General features: G+C 47.6%; 1 protein-coding gene and 1 long non-coding RNA gene across 5 annotated transcripts in view; one reads left to right on the forward strand and one right to left on the reverse strand.

The window, feature by feature from the left end:
- SBF2 (SET binding factor 2) overlaps positions 1 to 1,866 on the forward strand; it is a 432,597-nt gene extending 430,731 nt beyond the window's left edge. For both annotated transcript variants that reach the window (XM_020286579.2, XM_020286580.2), the window contains one exon: positions 133 to 1,866. In XM_020286579.2, coding sequence (XP_020142168.2) covers positions 133 to 231 — 99 coding nt within the window. In that variant the 3' untranslated portion in view covers positions 232 to 1,866. The remainder of the gene's footprint in view (positions 1 to 132) is intronic.
- The window catches only part of LOC142870605 (uncharacterized), a 45,082-nt gene extending 27,982 nt beyond the window's left edge, over positions 1 to 17,100 (reverse strand). For 2 of the 3 annotated variants that reach the window (XR_012918965.1, XR_012918964.1), the window contains exons 1-2: positions 16,793 to 17,100; positions 1,983 to 2,083 (exon numbers count right to left, since the gene is read on the reverse strand). This is a non-coding gene — a long non-coding RNA (uncharacterized LOC142870605). Of the gene's footprint in view, positions 1 to 1,982; positions 2,084 to 11,668; positions 16,736 to 16,792 lie in introns of those variants that run through there. The other variant, XR_012918966.1, reaches the window with a different exon arrangement.
- Between the last annotated feature and the right edge of the window lie 4,198 nt (positions 17,101 to 21,298).

Below are 21,298 nucleotides of genomic sequence, written 5' to 3' on the forward strand. Positions count from 1 at the left end.
TGTATGGTAGTACAGGGATAAAAAATACAGAGGTATGGAAAAAGAAGATCACAGGGACTGATTTGTCACTTACCCAAAGCCACAAAACAGCCCTGACTTTCATCTCTGGTTCTCTGTCATTTGGTTTTGTAGCTCAAGACCAGCAAACGTGTATATAACTTCTGTGCCCAGGATGGACAGAGTGCCCAGCAATGGATGGACAGGATCCAGAGCTGTATCTCTGATGCCTGATGCCCATGGTCAACATATGCAGAACAGGTAGAGGAACTTGGGCTGTCCGACAGGAAAAAGAAAAGCCTTGAGGAGCTAACCACAAGTCATCCCAGGACCTGAGGTTCTCCTGGCCAGTCTTACCCAGTTCCCTCTGGCAGCAATTGCTATGTCTACTTAACCTGCAAGGGTATGTCACATAGGTCTGGTCAAGAGCCTGAGGCACTCCCTATATCTTGCACTAAATTGTTCTAACAGGGTCTTAGTGGTTAGGGATCAGAAGATGCCTCCTGAGCCAACTGTCACCTGCCCCCAGGCAAAATGGCTACCACCTACCTGGGTCCTTCTTCATGAAAGCTAGTTCATTTTTGTTCTCCAACATCATAATTTGCTTGGAGAGCTTTTTAACAAGCAAAAATCGAAACCCTCCAAGATTATCTCATATTCTACACAGAATAGGTTTCCCATCAGAGGTACCTACTTGTACTGCCTGACCTTGGAGATGCTCCGTTCTCTGGTGCTGCCAATAGGTGCTTCTGTCTGCCATTGGGGTTCACAGCAAAAGACATCATTGCTCAGTGGCAGGCAAAGAGGGAGCACACAGGATTATTCCAATGGAAAAAGATTATCCAGGGAATGATGCAACAATTAACAGGCAAATGCAGGAAAATACTGCTTCCAAAACACTGACTTCTCTAAACTAGGAGTGCTCTGAGGATCCAGGGCCTGTGTTCCTGTGTATTCTTCCGCTCCTGGACAGCTTCTTACACAAAATAACATGCAAAAAGCTGAATGCACTAACCCATAAAACAAACACTTGCACTGAACTCCTAATGAAGATGTTGGGAAGACAGAGGCCATCTATTTGTGACCACACACACCTGTGACAAAGGCTGTGTAGACCATAGTCACACTGTGGCATGACTGGATACCCAAACAACACTTCTGCACATGAAAAGTAAGAACTGTCTTTAGATTTTTTAGATTTGATAACCTTGTGTTTGTTCAGATAACCTTGTGTTTGTTCAGTTTAAGATTCAAGGAATGCTGTTTGCTTATTATAAACAGAAACAGCATCTCCGCTACAGCCACTGACACCAATTGGAGTCATAGGTAGCTAGATCATTACATTTGTTTTGAAATGTTAATATGTTAAATACTAAACTAATATTTCAAAAATATGTATATATGATTTCTATATCCTTGTTTTTCAGATAGCCTGCTTATAATTTAATATAAACTAAACTGATTCATTTATAAGATTTCAATAACAAAATGGTTCCCTTTTTAAAAAATAAAAAATACTTTGTAGATTAAAATACATTAGATTTTCAAATTTAAAATCATACACTAGGAAATACAATTGTGTTAATATATAAGAAATTGGGGTATAATAAGAATGAAGGACTTTTCTATCATTTTCATTTTATAAATTGCCACCTGTGAAAATGGTTTTTGCACATTATTTGTATTTTTCTTTGTATATGAAATAATTTTTTGTACTTTGTAAAATATGGATCCCATTGTACCTTCAGCTATTTCAGACTGTACACAGTGCTTCTTTTGTAACTGGATTCTTTTAACTTTCATGAAGGCATTGCATTGCCTTACATTCACTAACCATCTTGAATTAAATCGATTTCTTATGAAAAAGTATCCCTCATTCACTGTGAAATAAAGTTCATTCTGCAGTCCACAGCACTCAAGGAGGGTAACGTTCAGGATACATACATGGGACTAAAGATTCAAAAATAAAACAAAGCATGACCTACTTTGTGCCTTGGTTCTGCTGATGTCATCACTGCCCTTTGCTCAGGAAGTGACCAAGGATGCTGGACATGCTGACATGAGCTTCTGGGTTCTGGACACACTTCTGCTGAGTTTAGATTAAGAGATGTGAGGCCAAGATTCTCACTTCCACTGCCATTCCCACCACAGCTCTAATAAGAGACTTAACTAATTTCATACAGTAGCTTATCTCTTCTGGGTCAATTTTACCACCTACGGTAATGGCAATCTGTGAAAATTTTAGGCTTGAAACTTCTTTTTTTAATGAGACAGGGTTCCTGCTCTGTTGCCCAGGCTGGAGTGTAGTGGCACAATCATAGCTCACTGTGACCTTGAACTCCTGGGCTCAAAAGCGATCCTCCTGCTTAGGCCTCCCAAAGTGCTGGAACTACAGGCATGAGCCACCTCACCCAGCCTAGGCATGAGATATTGAAGACTGGTTGGGTAGCAGATTTTTCTGCTTCAGGGAACTGTTAAAACTGCATAAATGAATGACCAGTGATTGCAGTTTTAGACAATACTTCCTCTAGTTAAGCCCTTGGAATTTACCTCATGTAGACAGCAGGGAATGATGGTTCTCATCTCAGGGCTGAACCTTGAAGTCCTTGGACATCCAGGAACCCTCTGTGAGCCAGGCAAGAAGGTCCCCAAGAGCCACCAAGGCTCCAGGTTAGGCAGTGACATCCCCTTCCTTGAGCCTTTAGGTCTCCTCAGTCCTGAGGGTACATTGATCCAGCCAAAGGCCCTCAAGCCCTTTACTTGGTCCTAAGGCCTCTCTTCCTAATGGCTGGCCTACCATCATGCCCTGCTGTGTCCCTGAGATTCAGTCAGGAGGGAAACAACTGGGACTGCGGGTCGAGCAGGCGCTGTGTTCACTGTATTGGCATCCAGATGCCCTTCTTTCCTCAGGTCTTAGCTGTGAAGGGGAGAAGGACATAGAGTTCCAAGGGAGAAAGACTCTGGCACCCTACAAGAGTCTTAACAGGGCTCCTCCTTACTTGTGGCTCCTGTGACAAAACCTCTTTCTACATCTGGGCTCTTGAAAGATGCAGACACAAGGAACCATATTAGCATAGGTCACACTTCCCAATCCTGTTGTCCCAAGTCCTTTAATCTCACCTCCCAAATCTCTCTATCCTACTGTCTCCACTCCAGAGCTACAGCCTAAACTGTTACGGCATGGCAGGTTTGGCTCTCAGTGGAAATTAGCATTTTTATTTTTAGGTGTTTCATCAGGAGTTCTTATAAGAGTTATTAAGTAACCCCATCATCCCATAAAGAATTTCTGAAACATTCCAAGCTGATAACCAGGAACTGCCCTCCGCAATGGCAGCTGAAGCTATTTAAAAAAAAAATTTTTATTTTTTTTTGAGACAGAGTCTCACTGTCTTACCCAGGCTAGAGTGCCATGGCGTCAGCCTCGCTCACAGCAACCTCAAACTGCTGGGCTCAAGCAATCCTGCCTTAGGCTCCTGACTAGCTGGGACTACAGGCATGCGCCACCATATCCGGCTAATTTTTTCTATATATTTTTAGTTGGCCAATTAATTTATTTCTATTTTTAGTAGAGATAGGGTCTCGCTCTTGCTCAGGCTGGTTTTGAACTCCTGACTTTGAGTGATTCACCCGCCTTGGCCTCCCAGAGTGCTAGGATTACAGGCGTGAGCCACCACGCCCAACCTTATATGTACCTTTTCTTAAAGTAAAAAGAAATAGATTAAAATTTTAATATATTTTAGTTGTGGGTTTTTTGGGGTTTTTTTTGGGGGGGTTCCCTCTTTTCCTCAGCATTCAGTCTATCTCCCCTGTAAAATAATACCCAGCTCCTGAGTCTCCTTATCCCTCTTCATTTCCATCCCGGTGTTTGTCCATTTTATCTTTTTTTTTTTTTGAGACAGAGTCTCACTTTATTGCCCAGGCTAGAGTGAGTGCCGTGGCATCAGCCTAGCTCACAGCAACCTCAATCTCCGGGGCTCAGTGATCCTACTGCCTCAGCCTCCCGAGTAGCTGGGACTACAGGCATGCGCCACCATGCCCGGCTAATTTTTTTGTATATATATATTTTAGTTGGTCAATTAATTTATTTCTATTTTTGGTAGAGACGGGGTCTTGCTCAGGCTGGTTTCGAACTCCTGACCTTGAGCAATCCGCCCGCCTCAGCCTCCCAAAGTGCTAGGATTACAGGCGTGAGCCACCACGCCCGGCCGGTGCATTTTATCTTAACACTGTTAACTCAGGGTTTTTCAATGTGCTATTGACACTTTGGACTGAATAAATCTGTTCTGGGGGCAGTCCCGTGCATCATGGGATGTTGAGCAGCATCCCTGGCCTCCATCCACTAGAAGCCAGCAGCACACACCCCAGTTGTGACAACCTCCAGACATTCACAAATGTCCTCTGAGCACAGAGTGACTCTGGTTGGTAACCTCTGCTGTAACTGCCCCACCTTTCTGGAATTAGGGGATAAGAAGCCCCGTAGGAAAAAAGTCCAGATTAGAGGGGCTCCTGATGAAGACTCAATTAAATAAATTAATCCACTGTTACCCCCACACTGCCTGGAGCTCTTGGAGCTCCAGCTAAATTGAAGGAGAAGGGGGTCCAATGAGGACTCTACACCACAGCTCACACACAGCAACTGCCCACAAATCTACCGGTGAGTAAATAGCCAGAAAGCCACTGGCTACAAAAGCTGCCAGCAAGAGTGCACCACCCTCTCCTGAAAAGTGAAGAAACCTCCTGTTACCAGCCTGGTACCCCAGTATTCCATGAAATTAGACAATATTAGAAATCTACTGAACTTCTGATTCACAAACTTCCTTTCCAGTGTCTGGTTCCAGAAATTGCTCAGAACTTCCAAACAGATCTGTGCTTCCACCACGCAGCGCAGCTATTAGTGCTTTAATGGAGGCAAGTGGGGACTGTCTGACCATTTTGAAGACACCAACTAGCATGCTGTCCATGTCAAACGTGTAGTGCCAGGAGACGTCATGTTAGGACGCTTTGTGAAGAGCTTCCTTAAGAATCCACTATAGGCCAGGCGCGGTGGCTCACGCCTGTAATCCTAGCACTCTGGGAGGCCAAGGCGGGTGGATTGCTCAAGGTCAGGGGTTCGAAACCAGTCTGAGCGAGACCCTGTCTCTACTAAAAATAGAAAGAAATTAATTGGCCAACTAATATATATAGAAAAAAAATTAGTGGGCATGGTGGCGCATGCCTGTAGTCCCAGCTACTCGGGAGGCTGAGGCAGGAGGATTGCTTGAGCCCAGGAGTTTGAGGTTGCTGTGAGCTAGACTCTAGCCTGAGCAACAAAGTGAGACTCTGTCTCAAAAAAAAAAAAAAAAAAGAATCCACTATAATTGGAAACCTTTCATTCTCAAAAACAAAAAAGAGGCCGGGCGCTGTGGCTCACGCCTGTAATCCTAGCTCTTGGGAGGCCGAGGCGGGCGGATTGCTCAAGGTCAGGAGTTCAAAACCAGCCTGAGCAAGAGCGAGACCCCGTCTCTACTATAAACAGAAAGAAATTAATTGGCCAACTGATATATATATATAAAAAATTAGCCGGGCATAGTGGCACATGCCTGTAGTCCCAGCTACTCGGGAGGCTGAGGCAGAAGGATCACTCGAGCCCAGGAGTTTGAGGTTGCTGTGAGCTAGGCTGACGCCACGGCACTCACTCTAGCCTGGACAACAAAGTGAGACTCTGTCTCAAAAAAAAAAACAAAACAAAAAAGAAAGGCAGACACAGACTATTGCATGGTGGGAGTCAGGCCACCTGGTTCCTGCCTTAAAAAAAAAATTCTGTACTTGCTGTTATGGGTCATTCTGAAAGTTAGATATTTTTTTCCATGGGGTCAAAAGGTACCTAAGTGTATATGATTCCAAGTGAAAAAAAAAAGGGACAGAAATCAGCTACTGGCAATTTTTCCATTTTCATTTGTGTGTGTTAAATACAGAGACATAAAGCAGGGCCCAGTGGCTCATGCCTCCAATCCCAGCACTTTGAGAGGCTGAGGTAAGAGGATCACTTGAGGCCAGCAATTAGAGACCAGCCTAGGCAACATTGCAAGACCCAGTCTCTACAAGAAATAAGAAAAATTAGCAGGATTTGATGGTATGTGCCTATAGTCCCAGCTACTTATTAGGCTGATGAGGGAAGATCGCCTGAGTTTAGGAATTCAAGGTTACAGTGAGTTATGGTTGTACCACTGCACTCCAGCTTGGGCAACAAAGTGAAACCATCTCCAAAAAAAACCAAGTCAAAATGTTTCCATGAACAAGTTTCAGCAGTTCAACTTTATTATAAATAAACCTGTTAAAATGCCAGCATTTTGATTTTTTTAAACAAATATGCTGTCAACTAAATGGTTGTTTCTAGCATTTTTATCATATAATAGATTCCATCCATTCACTATCCTTTTCTGAGTTGTCCTACACGCAAGTACATATTTTTGTTTTTCTTTTTCTGAATATTTGAGACAGGGTCTTGCTCTGTTGCCCAGGCTAGTCTCCAATTCCTGATCCTCCCACCTCAGTCTCCCAATGTTCTGGGACCGAAGCATGATCCATTTTGCCTGGCTTCACGTACATATTTTTTATGTTGTCTGTCTTCTATGCTATTCCTGTATAAGTTTGCTATTAAAATAAAATTAAACTATAAAAAAAAGTTAATCCACATTTAGTTCTTAGAAGTTTTCCAGTCCCAAGATAAGCATGCAATCAGTGCTAGTAATAACCATTAAGGTGTGGGCTGCACAATATGGCAGAGCCCCCAGGGAGAACCAGGAATCTCTCGGCCTCAAGCACAATTTCATTTTTACTCTCAACCCTCCACAATCCTGACTTACCTTACTCTCAGGGAATCCCCACAGTTCTAGATTCTCCACAGTTCTAGATTCTCCACAGTTCTAGATTCTCCACTTTGCCTCCAGACTGCCTGGATATATTTTAGTTTTTAATAGTGTATTTAACCTAATATATCCAAAATGTCATTTTAATGAGTAAATAATTTTAAAAAACTTAATGAAATATTTTATATTCCTTCTTGATAATAAGCCTTCAAAATCCAATGTGTATCGTACAGCACATCAGTTTGGACTAACATGTTGTCTTTTTTTGAACACTTCTCATATACCATGCATGTCATTTTTCCATACCAGTTTTCTAAGTGGATGTCCAACAATTCAGTTCAATTCTGATACTAATTCCCCAGAGTCAGCACAGACCCCACAGGCTGAGGGCTCAGTCCCATAAGACTACCCCACTTCAGACCCTAGTTGCAAGTCCCAAGGACTATCAGTACTTATGACCGACCAGCTATAAATTGGGGATTCCCAAAATCCTCTCTTCACATTCAATAATTCACTAGAACAAGTCACAGAACTCAGGAAAACACTTTACTTACTTTTACTGGCTTACTATAAGGCAGAGGTTCCCAACCTTTTTGTCACTAAGGGTGGGGGTGGGGTGCAGAGCTCAGGTTAGTTGTTTCCTAACCAGCCACAGACCAGTACCGGGCCGGCCCAGGGGTTGAGGACTGTAGCTATGAGGGATACAACTCAGGAACAGCCAAGGAAGAGATGTGCAGGACAAGGTACGGGGTGAGGGTGCATACCACCTCCCCAGCACCTGACCATTTCACCCACCTGAAGCTCTCCAGATCTCAATGTTCAAGAGTTTTTATAACCCAATCTCCAGTCCCCCTCCCTCCCTTGAGGTTGGGGGGTGGGGTGAAAGTTCCCACCCTCTATTCACTCATTCTGTCTTCCAGGTGACCAGCCCCTGTCCTGAAGCTATCCAGGAGTCTCACCCTGAATTACCTCGCTAGCATAAACTCAGGTTTGGTTGAAAAGGGCAGATTATAAGTAACAAAAGACATTCCTATCAGAAAATTCCAAGGGTTTTAGCCACTGTGTGACAAAGACCAAATGATTTTTTACTATACAGCAACCAGCAATATTTCCACTGCTACGGTACTAGACAATGCAGATTGATAGCAGAGCCTGCAGGGGGAAAGCTAGGAAGCAAGTGCTGTCTCTCTTCCAATTCACTGTATGACCTTGAGCCGTCCCTTAACTTTGCTTGGTCTTTGACTCATAAAATGAAGAACCCAGAATGGTCCATCACTTTGTGATTCCAATTTACCTTGGCAAGGGCTCTGGTTCCAAACTGAGGTGTAAAGGATTTGCTGAAAAAAAATCTAATAATCTAAATCAGTGCTTCTCAAATTGTAAAGCACATGTGAATCATCTTGTTAAAATGAAGATTCTGATTCAGTAGGTCCAGGGTGGGGCTTGACCTCCTGGTTGGTTGGTTGAGACAGGGTCTTGTTCTGTCACCCTGGCTACGGTGCAGGAGCGGGATTCATAGCTCACTGCAGCCTCTCTCCACCCACCCCCCACACACACACACACACAAATGGGAACTATGTGAGGTGATGGATATGTTACTTACCTTGATTGTGGTAATCACAATGTGTATGTATGTGAAAACATCAAATTGTATACCTTAAATATATACAATTTCTTTTTTTTTTTTTTAAGAGACAAGGTCTTTCTCTGTCTCTGGAGTGCAGTGGCACTATCACAGCTCACTGTAACCTCGAATTCCTGGGGCTCAAGTGAATCACTCGCCTGAGCCTCCTGAGTACCTGGGACTACAGGTGTGTACCACCATACCTGGCTAACTTTTGTTATTTTTATAGAGGCGGGGGGTCTCACTATGTTGTCCAGGCTGGTCTTGAACTCCTGGCCTCGAGCAACCCTTCCACCCCAGACTCCCTAAATGCCAGGATTGTAAGCATGAGCCACCACACCCGGCTGACATTCTGTATTTCTAATGAGCTACCAGGTAATGCCAATGCTGCTGGTCCAGGGACCACACTTGGACTAACAAAGATGAGTCTCCATCTGAGAAGCAGATACCAATGGGAGAAAATCAGGAGAGCCTGAAAGACCCAAGAGACCACGATGCAGGCGTGAGCCTTGTGAAGATAAAGAGGAGAAAGGGAAGTTGGGTAGAGGCAGCTTAGACTGCAGGGCAGTTGTAATGAAGTTCAGCAGGGCAGATGAGAAGCTCTCAAGCCATGAAGGGAAATCCCACATCTTCCAAGAATGGGCTGCCTAGGATCCCTGCCACGTGCAATCACTGGCTGGGAGCAGCCCCTGGGAAGCACAGTCTTAGCACAAACAGTAACAGATTTCAGGATACAGCAGCTGGGGCAAATAGTCAATTACAGTCCCTGCAATCAGAGACCTATTTCCTCATCTGTAAAATGTAAGGTTGGGCTTATTTATCCTACAGCTTGCACAGCTGTGACGGTCTTTTTGCATCATCTCTGCAGTCTCTGGCCCCCTCTAAGCCTAAGGGTTGAACAACAGATGCCCAGTCCCAGTGGAGAGCCCCCCACTCGGGCCTCAGCAGATCCACCTCCTCACTCCCCGCAGGTCCCTCGAGGCTCCGCTCGGTGCAGCCCGGCCAGAGGAATGTGAGCCATTCCCGGCATCTCCTCCCCTGTGGCCAGCCCAGAAAGGGGCTGAGGCCTCTGGGCCCTTCTGACAGGAAATTAGCTGGGCCTGGCCTTCCCCACTACCAGCTGCTCTGCTGACCCTGACCCTGTGTTTTCTGAAACTCGATACTGCACATTTCACAGCCTCTTCTCCATTCCCAAGGAGGCCTGGCTGAACTGTGTCTAGCAGGGCCTCCAGCCTGTATGTGGACTGCCTTCCTGCCCTGGCAAGGGCCCAGGCTAAGAGTGGAGCAGGAAAGCCTGCGGCCCAGACCCTGCTATGACCCTGTGAAGCCCTACCCCTCCGAGCAATGAGTCTCCCCACCTCTGAGCTGGGAGACAGATCCCTCGTGCAGAGTGGCTGCAACCTGGGGAACGAGTTGAATGGACACACAAGAGGAGCAGCCAGGAGACCACTTCGGAGGCTATTGCAATGGTCCAGGGAAGGGATGGGATGGGATGGTGAAGATGAGAAGAACTGTGGAGTCAAAAGATACAAGGAAGTAGATGGAGAGACACGGGTGATGGTTTGGCCACGAGGCTGAGGGACAGATGTGTCAAAGGGCCTCCTAAGTTTCTGAGTTGCACAGTGGCATGGATGGTGGTACCCTTTTTGAGATGGTGAACACCAAAGGATAACTGGGGTTGAGGTAGGGAGGAGAAAAGATCCTAAGGTTGGCCTTGGACAGGTAGAGTCTGAGGTGCCTTTCAGATGTCCCAGTGAAGAGGCTGAGTGTTTGGATATCACAGAGCAATAAGCCGGAAATACACATTTGGGAAGCAGAAAAGTAGAGATGGTCCATTAAACCTGAGGACATGGATAAAACTGCCAAGGGAGAGAGGATGGAGTGAGCAGGGTCCAGCCTGAACCTAAGGACACTAATGTTCAATGGTTCACAGAAGAGGATGCCCCTGCCATAGAAGGGACAGAACCAGAAGAATGCTGTGCCAGCAAGGACTGGAGAAGAGTATTTCAAGAAGCAGGGAATGTTCAGGACTGTTGATGCTGCTGGAAAATCTGAACAAGAGGAGGAGTAAAAAATGTACTTTGGATTTAGTGTCCGGAGGTCACTGGTGACTTTAAGGGGTGCTGTTTTAGTGGAGTGAGGCTGGTAGAGGCCAAGCTGTCATGGATGGGAGGCATGTGAAGGGTGAGGAATGGAGGACAGGCCGCCAGGCAGCCAGCCCTGGAGACCTTTCCCTGCACACAAAAGGAGAGCTGGGCAGTGGCAGCAGGAGGAGGTGGAGTCAAAGAAAGAGGCTTTTGTTTGTTTTTGAAGGAAAGTGAGAGTTTAGCATATTTAAATGTTGAGCGAAGCCTGTTCAGACAAGAGGTTGTCAATATGTGAGAAAACAGGGATGGCACACAGAAAAATGTTTTTTGAGAAAGCAGGAGGGCTTGCCAGGGCCTCTTAGCAGGGCAGTGGGTAAGCTGGAGGGAACGCACAGCCCACGTGGAGTTTTCACTGCCGCCCCACAGGGAGGAGAGGGGAGCACGAGTCACCCCATTCTGCTCTGGCCTGAGGAGAAAAACTTCTCTGGGGATGCTGATGTTAAGGAGGTAAGAGTGGCTTCCAGCAATTCAGAGAGCAGTTTGCCTGGGCACAGACAGGAGGGGCTCAGAGGGAACGTCTCCAACCCCGCAAGGCCGGCTCCTGGGCCCTGGGCTAGCTGTGGCACTGCCTCTGGGTGCTCTACATGCCCCACAGCCAAGGCCAGTGCCTTGGCTGCCGTTTAACACATGCACCTTATGGACTCTATTCAACCCCAGCTGAGGAGTGCAGGGGTTGGAGATAGCCAGACATTGGTGGGTCATGATGTCCTAACTCAGGGTGCTACATCCCTGGGAGAAGAGCCATGGGCCCCTAGGCCTATTATGGACATTAGGCCATTGCCAGTAACAGGATGCCTGGAGACCTGCCGGATGCTGCCCTGAGTCCAGAGTCCTCAGATCCCTCCATTCCAGCCTGGCAATACCACCTTGGCTCTGCTGGTATGGGACAGTCCCAAGCATAGCACAGGGCAGTATCTCAGAGGATGGTCCCTAGACCAGGAGCATCAGCATTACCTGGAAACTTACTAGAAATGCAAACTCTCAGGACACACCACAGATCTACTAAATAAAAAACTCTGGGGGTAGGGTCTAGTACCCTGTGTTTAACAAACCTTCCAGATGATTCTGAGTCACCACCTCCATAAGGTATCAAGCCATCCATTTCTCCATTCACTGTCCATCCATTAACCTAAAACACACACATGTTAACCACCCATTTCTCAATCCCATTTAACCATTTCTCAAGCCAACTTAACCATCTGTCTTAGTCAGTTTGGGCTGCTATAACAGAACACCACAGATTCAGTGGCCTATAAACAACAGAAATGGAAATCCAAGATCAAGGTGCCAGCATCTCGATCTGTGTCTGGTGAGGGCCCACCTCCCAGCCCGTAGCAGGCTAGCTGTCGACCCTCCATGTCAACACTGCACCTGTCCATCCAGTCTGATCTGGGGGCTCACCAGCCTACGTGTTGCTTGATTCATGTTACACACATATCTAGTCATCTATTCACTATCTTCACAACCCATTTATGCTGGAAAAGAATATTTAAGCTCTAGTACTCACCACACCCGCCTCCCCTGAGGAAAATGCACACGAACATTTCTTTCTGCATAATGCTTCAGGGTCACATCATGTGTACTAAGTGAAACCAGTTCTTCTCTGGGAAGCCCTGATTAGACTAGGGGCTGGTTCTTGGGATTCCTCAACTAAAGGCAACTGTGTGTGTGTATGTGTATATGTGTGTATAATTTTATATACATATTACATATATAATGTGTCTATATATAGTAGCTCATGTGTGTATTACATATAAAGACATATTATATAGATACAGACCTATCACACACATGCATACATGTATAACTTCAATAGCTTACCATAAAACTCTGCCCAAATACGTTGTCTGTATAGGATAACAGATTTAGCCAATCATACACATTCTCTTCATTCTCCTCCTTGGAGAGTATGAATGTTAGATATTACTGAGAAGTCAGGTCACTTCAAGCTCCAGTTCTATCCTGAACAATGCTAAACTATGTTCCAGTTTTCCATTAAGCCTACTGTATATCTCTGCCTTGAAAGAGTGAGACTGGGAGTGACCCTATAGCTCAGAAGATGTCTGTGCTGCTGAGTGTGCCCCTACATCCCTGCATGAGGCCCTCCTTATCCAAGACAAATGTCAAGCTGCCTCTGCTGGAGGGTGGCGCTAGATGGCCACCCTATATCACACATCCTCCTTGTCCACAGCTGATCTAAGCAGGACCCCCTTACCTAAGGGAAAAACCATGCAAAAGCTGGTCAAGAGAGTATGAACTAAGAGACTGCTACTGTCTTCTATTGAGCCATTCACTCCGTCCTCATCTTACCTGACCTATCAGCAGCTTTGACAATAATCAGGCCCTCTTGCTTCAAACATTTTCTTCACTATACTATCTCCCGGCTTTACTCCAACCTCACTGGCCATTCCTTCTAAGTTTTGGTGGTTATTCTTCTCCCAAACCTCTAACATTGGAATGGGCCCAGGTGTCATTCTTCACACCTGTTTTCTTCTCTATTTACTCTTTCTCCTTAGGTGATCTCATTCAATCTCATGGCTTTAAAAACACCACCTAGAGGGTGATAAGTCCTAACTTATAACTCCAGCTCAGACCTCTTTCCTGAAACCCAGACTTATACATATATCCACTTGAATATCAATAGGCATCACAATCTAAAAATGACTAAAATTAAATTCCTGTCCCTGGACCCTTTCCTCCCCCAAAAGAAAACGCCCTCTTCTTCAGAAACAGGACCCCTGTCTTAGCAGAGGCACTGGCCAAAAATCTTACAGTTGTCCTTTATTGAATTTCCTTTTTCTTATACCCATATCCCATCTATCGGCAAATACCGATAACTCTAACTTCAAAATTTATCCTAACTGGGACCATTTATCACCACCCTCACCACTGCCAAGCCTGGTCCAAGCAGCCACCATCTCTCACCTGGATTTCTGCAGTAGCCTCCCAACTGGTCTCCCTGCTTGCAGCCAGCCTTGCTCTCTCCAGCATACGCTCAACAGAGCAGCCAGGGTGGTCCTTTTGAAAATGTAAGATCATGTCACTTCTCTGTTGAATATCATCCAATGCCTTCCCGTTTCTTGGAGTAAAAGTCTAAGTCCTCACAACAGCTTGCAAAACTCTTCATGATCTGTCCTCTGCCATCATTCTGCCCTCGCCTCCAATACTGCCCCCCATTGTTCATACTACATCAGCCACACTGGCCTCACTGACATTCCTCAAACATGCCAAGAGTTCCTACCTCAGGACCACTGCATTTGCCGTACCCTCTTCCTAGAACGTTCTTCCCCCAGATATCTTCACAGCTCATTCCCTCACTTTCTTTGGATCTCTGCTCAAATATTACTGTATCAGGGAACCCTCTCTGAGCCTCCATATCCAGCAGCAACCCACCTCTCCCTAAGCACCTCCCACACTCCTTACCTTGCATTATTTTTTCCATAGCATTTATCATCACCTCATAAATAACTGCCTATTATCTGTTTCTCTCCATTGGAAAGCATGCTTCGTAGAGGCAGGAACTTTTTGTTCGCTGTATATTTTTCAGCACATAGGAGTGTTGTTGAGGTACAAATAGGCAAATAAATCAGCACTTGGTAAAAACTTGTGGAAGGAATGAGTAAGAGTGGCTCAGAGAATGGCTAATGGGCTATGAAGAAGAAATCCAAGCAGAAGGAGCTAGCTAGAGAGGAATAAGCACACAGGGAAGAGCAGTGAATTGGAAGACCACAAAGTCCTCAAATGATGGACAGAAGAGCTGCCATTCCTGACTTTCCAGGTCCATCTTTATGAGGCCTGAATGTCAGTGCTCTCTGTTGTCCATGATATTCTCAAAATCATTCTCCTCTTTCTTGAAAACTTTTGGTTTCTTTGTTCCTTGCAACAAAAATAGTCTTGACTTGAATAGTTTCTACATACCCTCCCAATCATCTATACATCTACTCATCTGTCTGTAGATCAAACATTCCACTAGTCCATTCATCCCTAGAAGCATCCATCATCCTAGAGCTCACCTATCAACCCATATAACCAAACAACTATCCATCTAGGTGTCACCCTCTCAAAACATCCAGCTAGAGTGGAGCCAGGTCATAAAGGGTCTCAGGACCAGGCTGAGGCAATCCAACTTTGTTGCTAAACAGTGGGGAGCTCTGTGAACAAGATAGATTAGAGCAGGGAGTTCTAAAGGCAGGAAGACCAGTTGGGGTAATATTGCAATATTGTAGATGATGAGTTAGGGCAGAGGCATGGGGCTTGAGAAAAGAAGATTCGAGAGAGAGAGAGAGAAAGGGGAGCAGTCCTGGGAGCAAGGCCAGTCTAAAAGGGCAGGCCCTGCCCAGACAAGGAACTGTCTGGTAGAGGCCCTCGGTTATGCAACCACCAGGCCAGCCCAGGCAGTTTGCCCCAGCTCTCAAGTGGAGCCATTCCTCCGGTACATTCGGCCCAAGCCGTGGGGACAGAGAGTTCCTAGTAAGCCCAACCCAGAACCAGTCCTCTCTGGGCCCACCTGCAGAGCCCTCTGTCCTACAGCTCAAGGCCCTGAATAAATGGTATTTCCCCCACCAGCTCCAGCCTCACGGCTCAGCCCTGGCTATGAAAGCTGGGGCCTCATCTCTATTAATTTCCTTCAAGTCCTCAGAGGCTGGGCCTCAGGCCCAGTGAAGTCACGGGCTGGGAGGCAGCCCTGGCTCCCTGCCCGCCCACAGAGGCTATATTTGGAGCAAGACAACTCCCTATAGACACAGAGCTCAGGACCCACCCCAACCAATCCTGAGTATCCAAGCAGTGTGGTTGTCACTCACGATTTCACTTGTTTGTTCGTTCATTTGTTCACTCATTTATTCATTACACAAATATTTATTGATCCACTAGTATGATGTGGCAGGTACAACAGGATGCATGATAGGAACATATATGCATATGCACATATATGGGTAACTGTGTCTAGGCAGGGATGGCAGAACATACTCTAGGTGTCCTCCCTCTGGATTCAATGATGATGACTCACAATCAGGTGTCTATGGCATCTGTGGGTACCTCTGTGCACATGTGTGCAGGCACGTGCTCTCTGAGGAGGTAGCTATGACTCAGTGGCATGTGGCATCTGGGGGTACCTGTGCGGACTTGTGTCTGAGTGCAGGCACGAGCACAGGCTCTTGCTCTCCAGGGGGTGGGGGAAGTGGCTGTGACTCAGCTGCACATGGTGACTGGGAGCCCACAAGCCAGCTGTGACTTTACAGCCTTGCCTACTTGCCAAGCCAAATAGCCAGTGCTGGGTGCAAACATCTATCACAGAGTGTGCACGGAAGAAGTCCTGCTGGGGAACCTTCAGTAAGCAGGAGACACCCAGCAGTCTAGGCCCAGCTTCATCTGCCCCTAGGTCCCTTGCCTACCCCTCCACCACAAGTACAGAGGTCCCACCTTGCCTCCCTCAACCTCTCCAGTCCTGCCTCCTGGAGGTTCACGTCCGCTCCACCATCACCCCTCACCACCAGCCCCAGGTGCACACACATCAGGAACCAGGCCCAGAGGTACAGAGAGCTGTGACCTTCAAGCTGCCAGCCCAACCCATTTTTCTACCACACCAAAAACTATTCTGTCCCAGCCTTCGTGATTGCTTTTCTCCAACTTCTGAACCTCTGAATCGCAGTCGCAGCCTTACCAAGCACACTCCGGGGACATTTTCAATCCACTGCGGGCCTCCCACGTCCCTCCCCATCGGCCTCTGCCCCATCTTCACCTCTGTGTTCCTTGCCCCTGTCTCTCCCTGGCTGTCTCTGCCCTTATCTGTCCGAGTCTATCTTTGTCTCCTCTCCCAGTCAGGCTGTCTGTAGCAGAGGCTTCACAAGCGTGGAGGTGCTGACAGAGTGGGGGTGTGGGGGAGGACACTCTGTGTCCCTTCTCCAGCCTTATCGGGAAAACTGAAGTCACTGCTCAGGGCTCAGGCTGGAATTTCGCCCTAGATGACCTTGCTGGGTTTGCTGGGGCCTCCGCGGGGACAGGCAGGGTCAAAGGAGTCAGCAAACAGGCCCCTGCTTGCTGGAGCACGCCGCTCCCCCCGCCCTCCGCCCCCACGCTCGTCCCAACAGGCCGCCTCCAGCCGCCTGCGGAAGACGCAGGGGAGGGCGGCCCCGTCCTCGGCACTTGCAGGGACGCGGCAGGGGCTGTGTGCGTACCTGGACTCATGACCGAGGGTGCAGCAGGGGGAAACCGTCACGGGCCTGACGAGGAACGGGCGAGGGCAGCCGCCCCGCTCCCCACACGCCGCGGGCCACGCGCTCCCGCACGGGACGGCGGGAGGCCCTCGAGTACGGGCACCTGGGTTTTGTCTCCCAGTCGCCAATGCCTGAGTCCCCCTGGGCAACTGCCTAGCTCCCTGAGCCTCGCTTTCCGCATCTGCAAATTAGGAACATCACGCCAACCTTCAGAGTGGCGGGAGGTGGAATGAGATCACGTCAGGGCTGCCTCCCACTGGGCGCTCAGCGGCTTCGGCTTTCCTCGCCGCTGCCGGACCCCGCGGGCGCGGCGCACGCCTGCCACCTGGCGGCCGCGCCTGCCTCCCCCGCCACCGCGCACGCATGCGCAGATGTGCCCGCCCCGCCCCTGCCCGTTCCCAGCGGGGGTCTGCACCGCAGTTAGTTTCCCTGGCAGGCGTGAGCGGTTTGCACCCGCTGGGTCTCGGCCATTTGAGGACCTGCCAGGGAGACTCGGGATGGTGAGATTGGCCTTTACGGGGGCGCGGCGCGGGCGTGTGGGGAACCCACGCTCCCATTCAAACCCAAATGTAGGCCGGGAAGGCTGCGCACCGAAACCCCAGCAGATTGTCTCTGGAGGATGACATTACAGCGAGACACTTTATTCTCTTTGCATACCTGCTTTTTCTCGATTTTCCGTATTGGGTATGTATTCCTTGGTGATAGGGATAAAAAACTACAAACAGGGTCTCGCTCTGTCACCCTGGACAACTCACAGCAACCTCAAACTCCTGGGCTCAATCAATCCTCCTGCCTCAGCCTCCCGAGTAGCTGGGACTACAGGCATGCGCCACCATGCCCAGCTAATTTTTTTCTATTTTTTGTAGAGATGGGATCTCACTTGTTGCTCAGCCTGGTCTCGAACTCCTGGCTTCAAACTCTTGGCCTCAAGCAATCCTCCCGCCCCGGCCTCCAAGAGTGCTAGGATTATAGGTGTGAGCCACTGCACACCTGGCCTACAGTTAAAAAAAAAAAAAAATTACATGGAGAGGGAGAAAAGGGGCCTAATTGTCCTGTCCATCAAGGGAATTCTGGAAGTTTTCAGCTTTCTTCATTTGCAAAAAGACACCCAGAGTTCCCTGGGAGAAATGAAGACTGGGACTTGAGCCATTGGGGTTGATGGTCCATTTTTCACATATGCTGGCATTAACTTTCTTTAAGAAGAAAGGTAGGAGGCCGGGCAGTGGCTCACATCTGTAATCTCAGCACTTTGGTAGGCTGAGGTGGGAGGATCACTTGGGGCCAGGAGTTCAAGACCAGCCTGGGCAACATACTTAGACCCTGACTCTACAAAAAATAAAGGGGGGGGGCAGGCATTATGGCACCTGTAGATTGAACTATACACCTGTAGTCCTAGCTATTTGTAAGGCTGAGGCAGGATCACTTTGAGCCCAGGAGTTTGAGGCTGCAATGAGCATTCTAGCCTGTGTAGCAGAGAGAGACCCTGTCTCAAAAAAGTAAATTAATTAATTAAAAAGGAAAAAGTGTCCCTAACCTCAGGATAGGGTGAAGTAGAGGCTCCAAATAGACCAGAAACTCTTGAGAATTGAGGTACTGGCCCGTCGCTATTGTCTGGTTCAAGCTTTCATTGGGCCCAGAGGGGACTAGTTCCAGGATACATTTGAGGACAAGGAATTTATTTCAGAAAAGGGCCAGCATTTGGTAAGGACCTACTTGGTGCCTGCGCTGGAAATAGGGTGATGAGGAGGCTGCCCCTGCCCTTAAGGAGCTCTGGGCTCACCTTTGGAAAAACTCATCAGAGCTGGGGTGCCAGTGGGGAGCCTCACCCCACTGCTGTCAGGCAGATCAGCAAGAACATCACAAATGGCAGTGGAAGTACTGCTGGTTGAGGCCCTGGGAGGGGGAGGGGAGAACAGCTCTGGCCACCACAGGAAATGGCCACCAAGGAAGCCACAGGACCCCTGACAGGAGAGCAGAGATGGGGGTCTTTGGTGGTGTACTGGGAGTTGGCAGTCACAGGCCCTTGAGATCCACTCCACACACTCACCGGGGCCTTCCAAAGATCAGGTGTGACTGGGGAAGTGGGGTTTCTGGGCAGTCACCCTCATCTAGGACCTCATTTGTTCACTCATCCATTCAGACATTTGCCAAGTTACCTGCCTTTGCAAGACACCTTGCAAGTTACAAACCTGCCTGTGGAAATGCAAAGAGAGAGCACCTGAGGTGTTTCCCACACTCTCAGAAGTAGACTTGCATGACCTACCACAGCCACCCGGTAGATTTTCTCAGAATTTGCCAGTTTACCAGCAACACGCCTGTTAAGTGGTCTGGCCCAGCCCAGGTGGAAAGCCCCTCTGCATGTGACTTTCTGAAGAACATGCATGAAAACAAAACACTGGGATGGGCTAGTGTCTCTAATGTGGAGAGACCTCAGCAGGTTATGTATGACAGGTTGCCACCATGTGCCTCCAGGTGTGATACCCTGAGGACACATCGCCTGTGCAGTATTCCTAACCCACTCAAGGTGACACAGTAAGGTGAAACCAAACTAGAGGCAAGGTCTGTTGGACTCTAAAGTCCAGGCTCCTTTCCAACTTAGTGCTCTGCAGGCTGGATTTGGGGCTCAGGGAGGGAGGTTCAAGTGCTAACCACTGGTAAGCCCAGCCTGAAAGGGCAGCCACTCTAGAAAGAAACCATTCCCTCTGTCCTTTAGCCATCTTCCAGCTAGCTGCAGTGAGGAATACAGGGCTTTGGGACTCTGGGGATGAAATCCTCCACCTCTCCACCATTTTTGGATAGCCTGTGTGTTCTTTTTAAATAAGTATTTCAGACTACAAATGCCTTCCCAAATAGCAACAGAGAGACCAGTCTGGCAGTGCCAGACAGCGATGCTGCTCTCATCAGCCTAGACTACAAGGAAAGCGGAGGACCAATGAACACAAGGGTGACAGCAGTCCTGGCACCCCCCAAAACCAGCCTGTGGGCAGAGTCTTCCTGGGGAAGCTGCCCAGGATGGGCCTGACAGCAGCAAAGGGAAAATGTAGAAAGTAGGGCTCAGAGAGGCTGCTCTCTGGCACCTGCATGGTCTGGTCCATGCAGAAATCTGGTCCAAGCAGAAAGGGGGAGAGGTGATGTGAAAGGGATAGGAAAGGAGGACTTCAGTCGGGTAGGGAGAAGGGGGTGGGCTGTGTGGCTTGGGAACTGAACAGAATGGGGGTTACTAGACAAAGCTTTCATCTGCCCACTCCTAAAGTCCCACTGGCCCTCAGCTGGCCCCTGTGGACTGCTGTGGAGGTAGACATAAACAGGTTGTGCACCCGCATTCCTGTGGGTGCACAACCCTAGGAGACATGGCTTGCGTCTGTGTGGTGGGAACAGGAAAATCAGGCTAAGTCCAACCCTGCTTGGAATTTAGTTTCCACCACACATGTACCCACTACCCAGGGCCAAAGACTCAGCAGCCTCAGAAGGGTCAGTGGAAGCTGAGCACAGGACTCGAAAGGGTCCGTGCCCTGCATGTAGGAGTGACTCATGGTGACTAGCTAGGCGGTAGGAGATAGAAACACACTAAGAAATAAAAATGTTTGACACCGAAATGTAATGAAAGGACCAGAGAGGAGGTGGATGGTGTAATGAATAGCATCCTGGATGAGGGTCAGAAATTCCAGTATGGATTTGGCATGTCCCTTTCTAATTCCTTCTCTGCAAGGTGACCGGTTTTGATCAGCTGATCTCTAGGGACTAGCCAGTTCAAGCATTCTAGAGGCAGTGCAGTTACAGACAGTAAACAGCACAAATCTTGAATGTAAAGTTGATAGATTTCTACATAGGTAACCACCACCCATTTCTAGCACCCCAGAAGGTTCAATTGTGTTCCTTCCCAGTAAACAACCACCCCCTCCCACCCTAGGTAACCTCTATTCTCATTTCTAAATCCACAGAATAGCATTCTATATTCTGGAAATTAATATAAATGGAATGATAGAGTATGTGCTCTTTTGTGTATCACTTGTTTGTTCAACATAATGTCTGTGAGATTCACCCAAGTTGTATTCTCATATTCTCACAGTAATATGTTCATTTTCACTTAAGTGTAGTATCCTTTGTCTGAATATATCACAATTAATTTTTCTATTCTCTACTGATGGATATTTGTGTTGTTTCTGGTTTGGGGCATTCAAAGCTGCTGTGAATCTTCTTACCTAAGTCTTGCTGGACTTAAGCCTCATTTCTCCTGAGTAGGTGTTTCTTTGGCTTTAGTAGATATTGCCAAACAGTTTCTCAAAGTTGAGGAGTGATTTTTACAATCTCAAATTGAATATATAAATAAAAGTGGGAGTAGGGGGGAAAGAGAGAAAAGAAATAGATATTCCATAAACTATTCCCAAGAATGATTTTTTTTTCAATAAATTTCAAGCACCAGCCCTGCACTAGTAAAGGTTGTGAGGCATCTCTTCCACACGTCCA

The sequence above is a fragment of the Microcebus murinus genome, chromosome 4 (genome assembly GCF_040939455.1).
Source record: "Microcebus murinus isolate Inina chromosome 4, M.murinus_Inina_mat1.0, whole genome shotgun sequence".
In the NCBI taxonomy this organism is placed as follows: Eukaryota; Metazoa; Chordata; class Mammalia; order Primates; family Cheirogaleidae; genus Microcebus; species Microcebus murinus.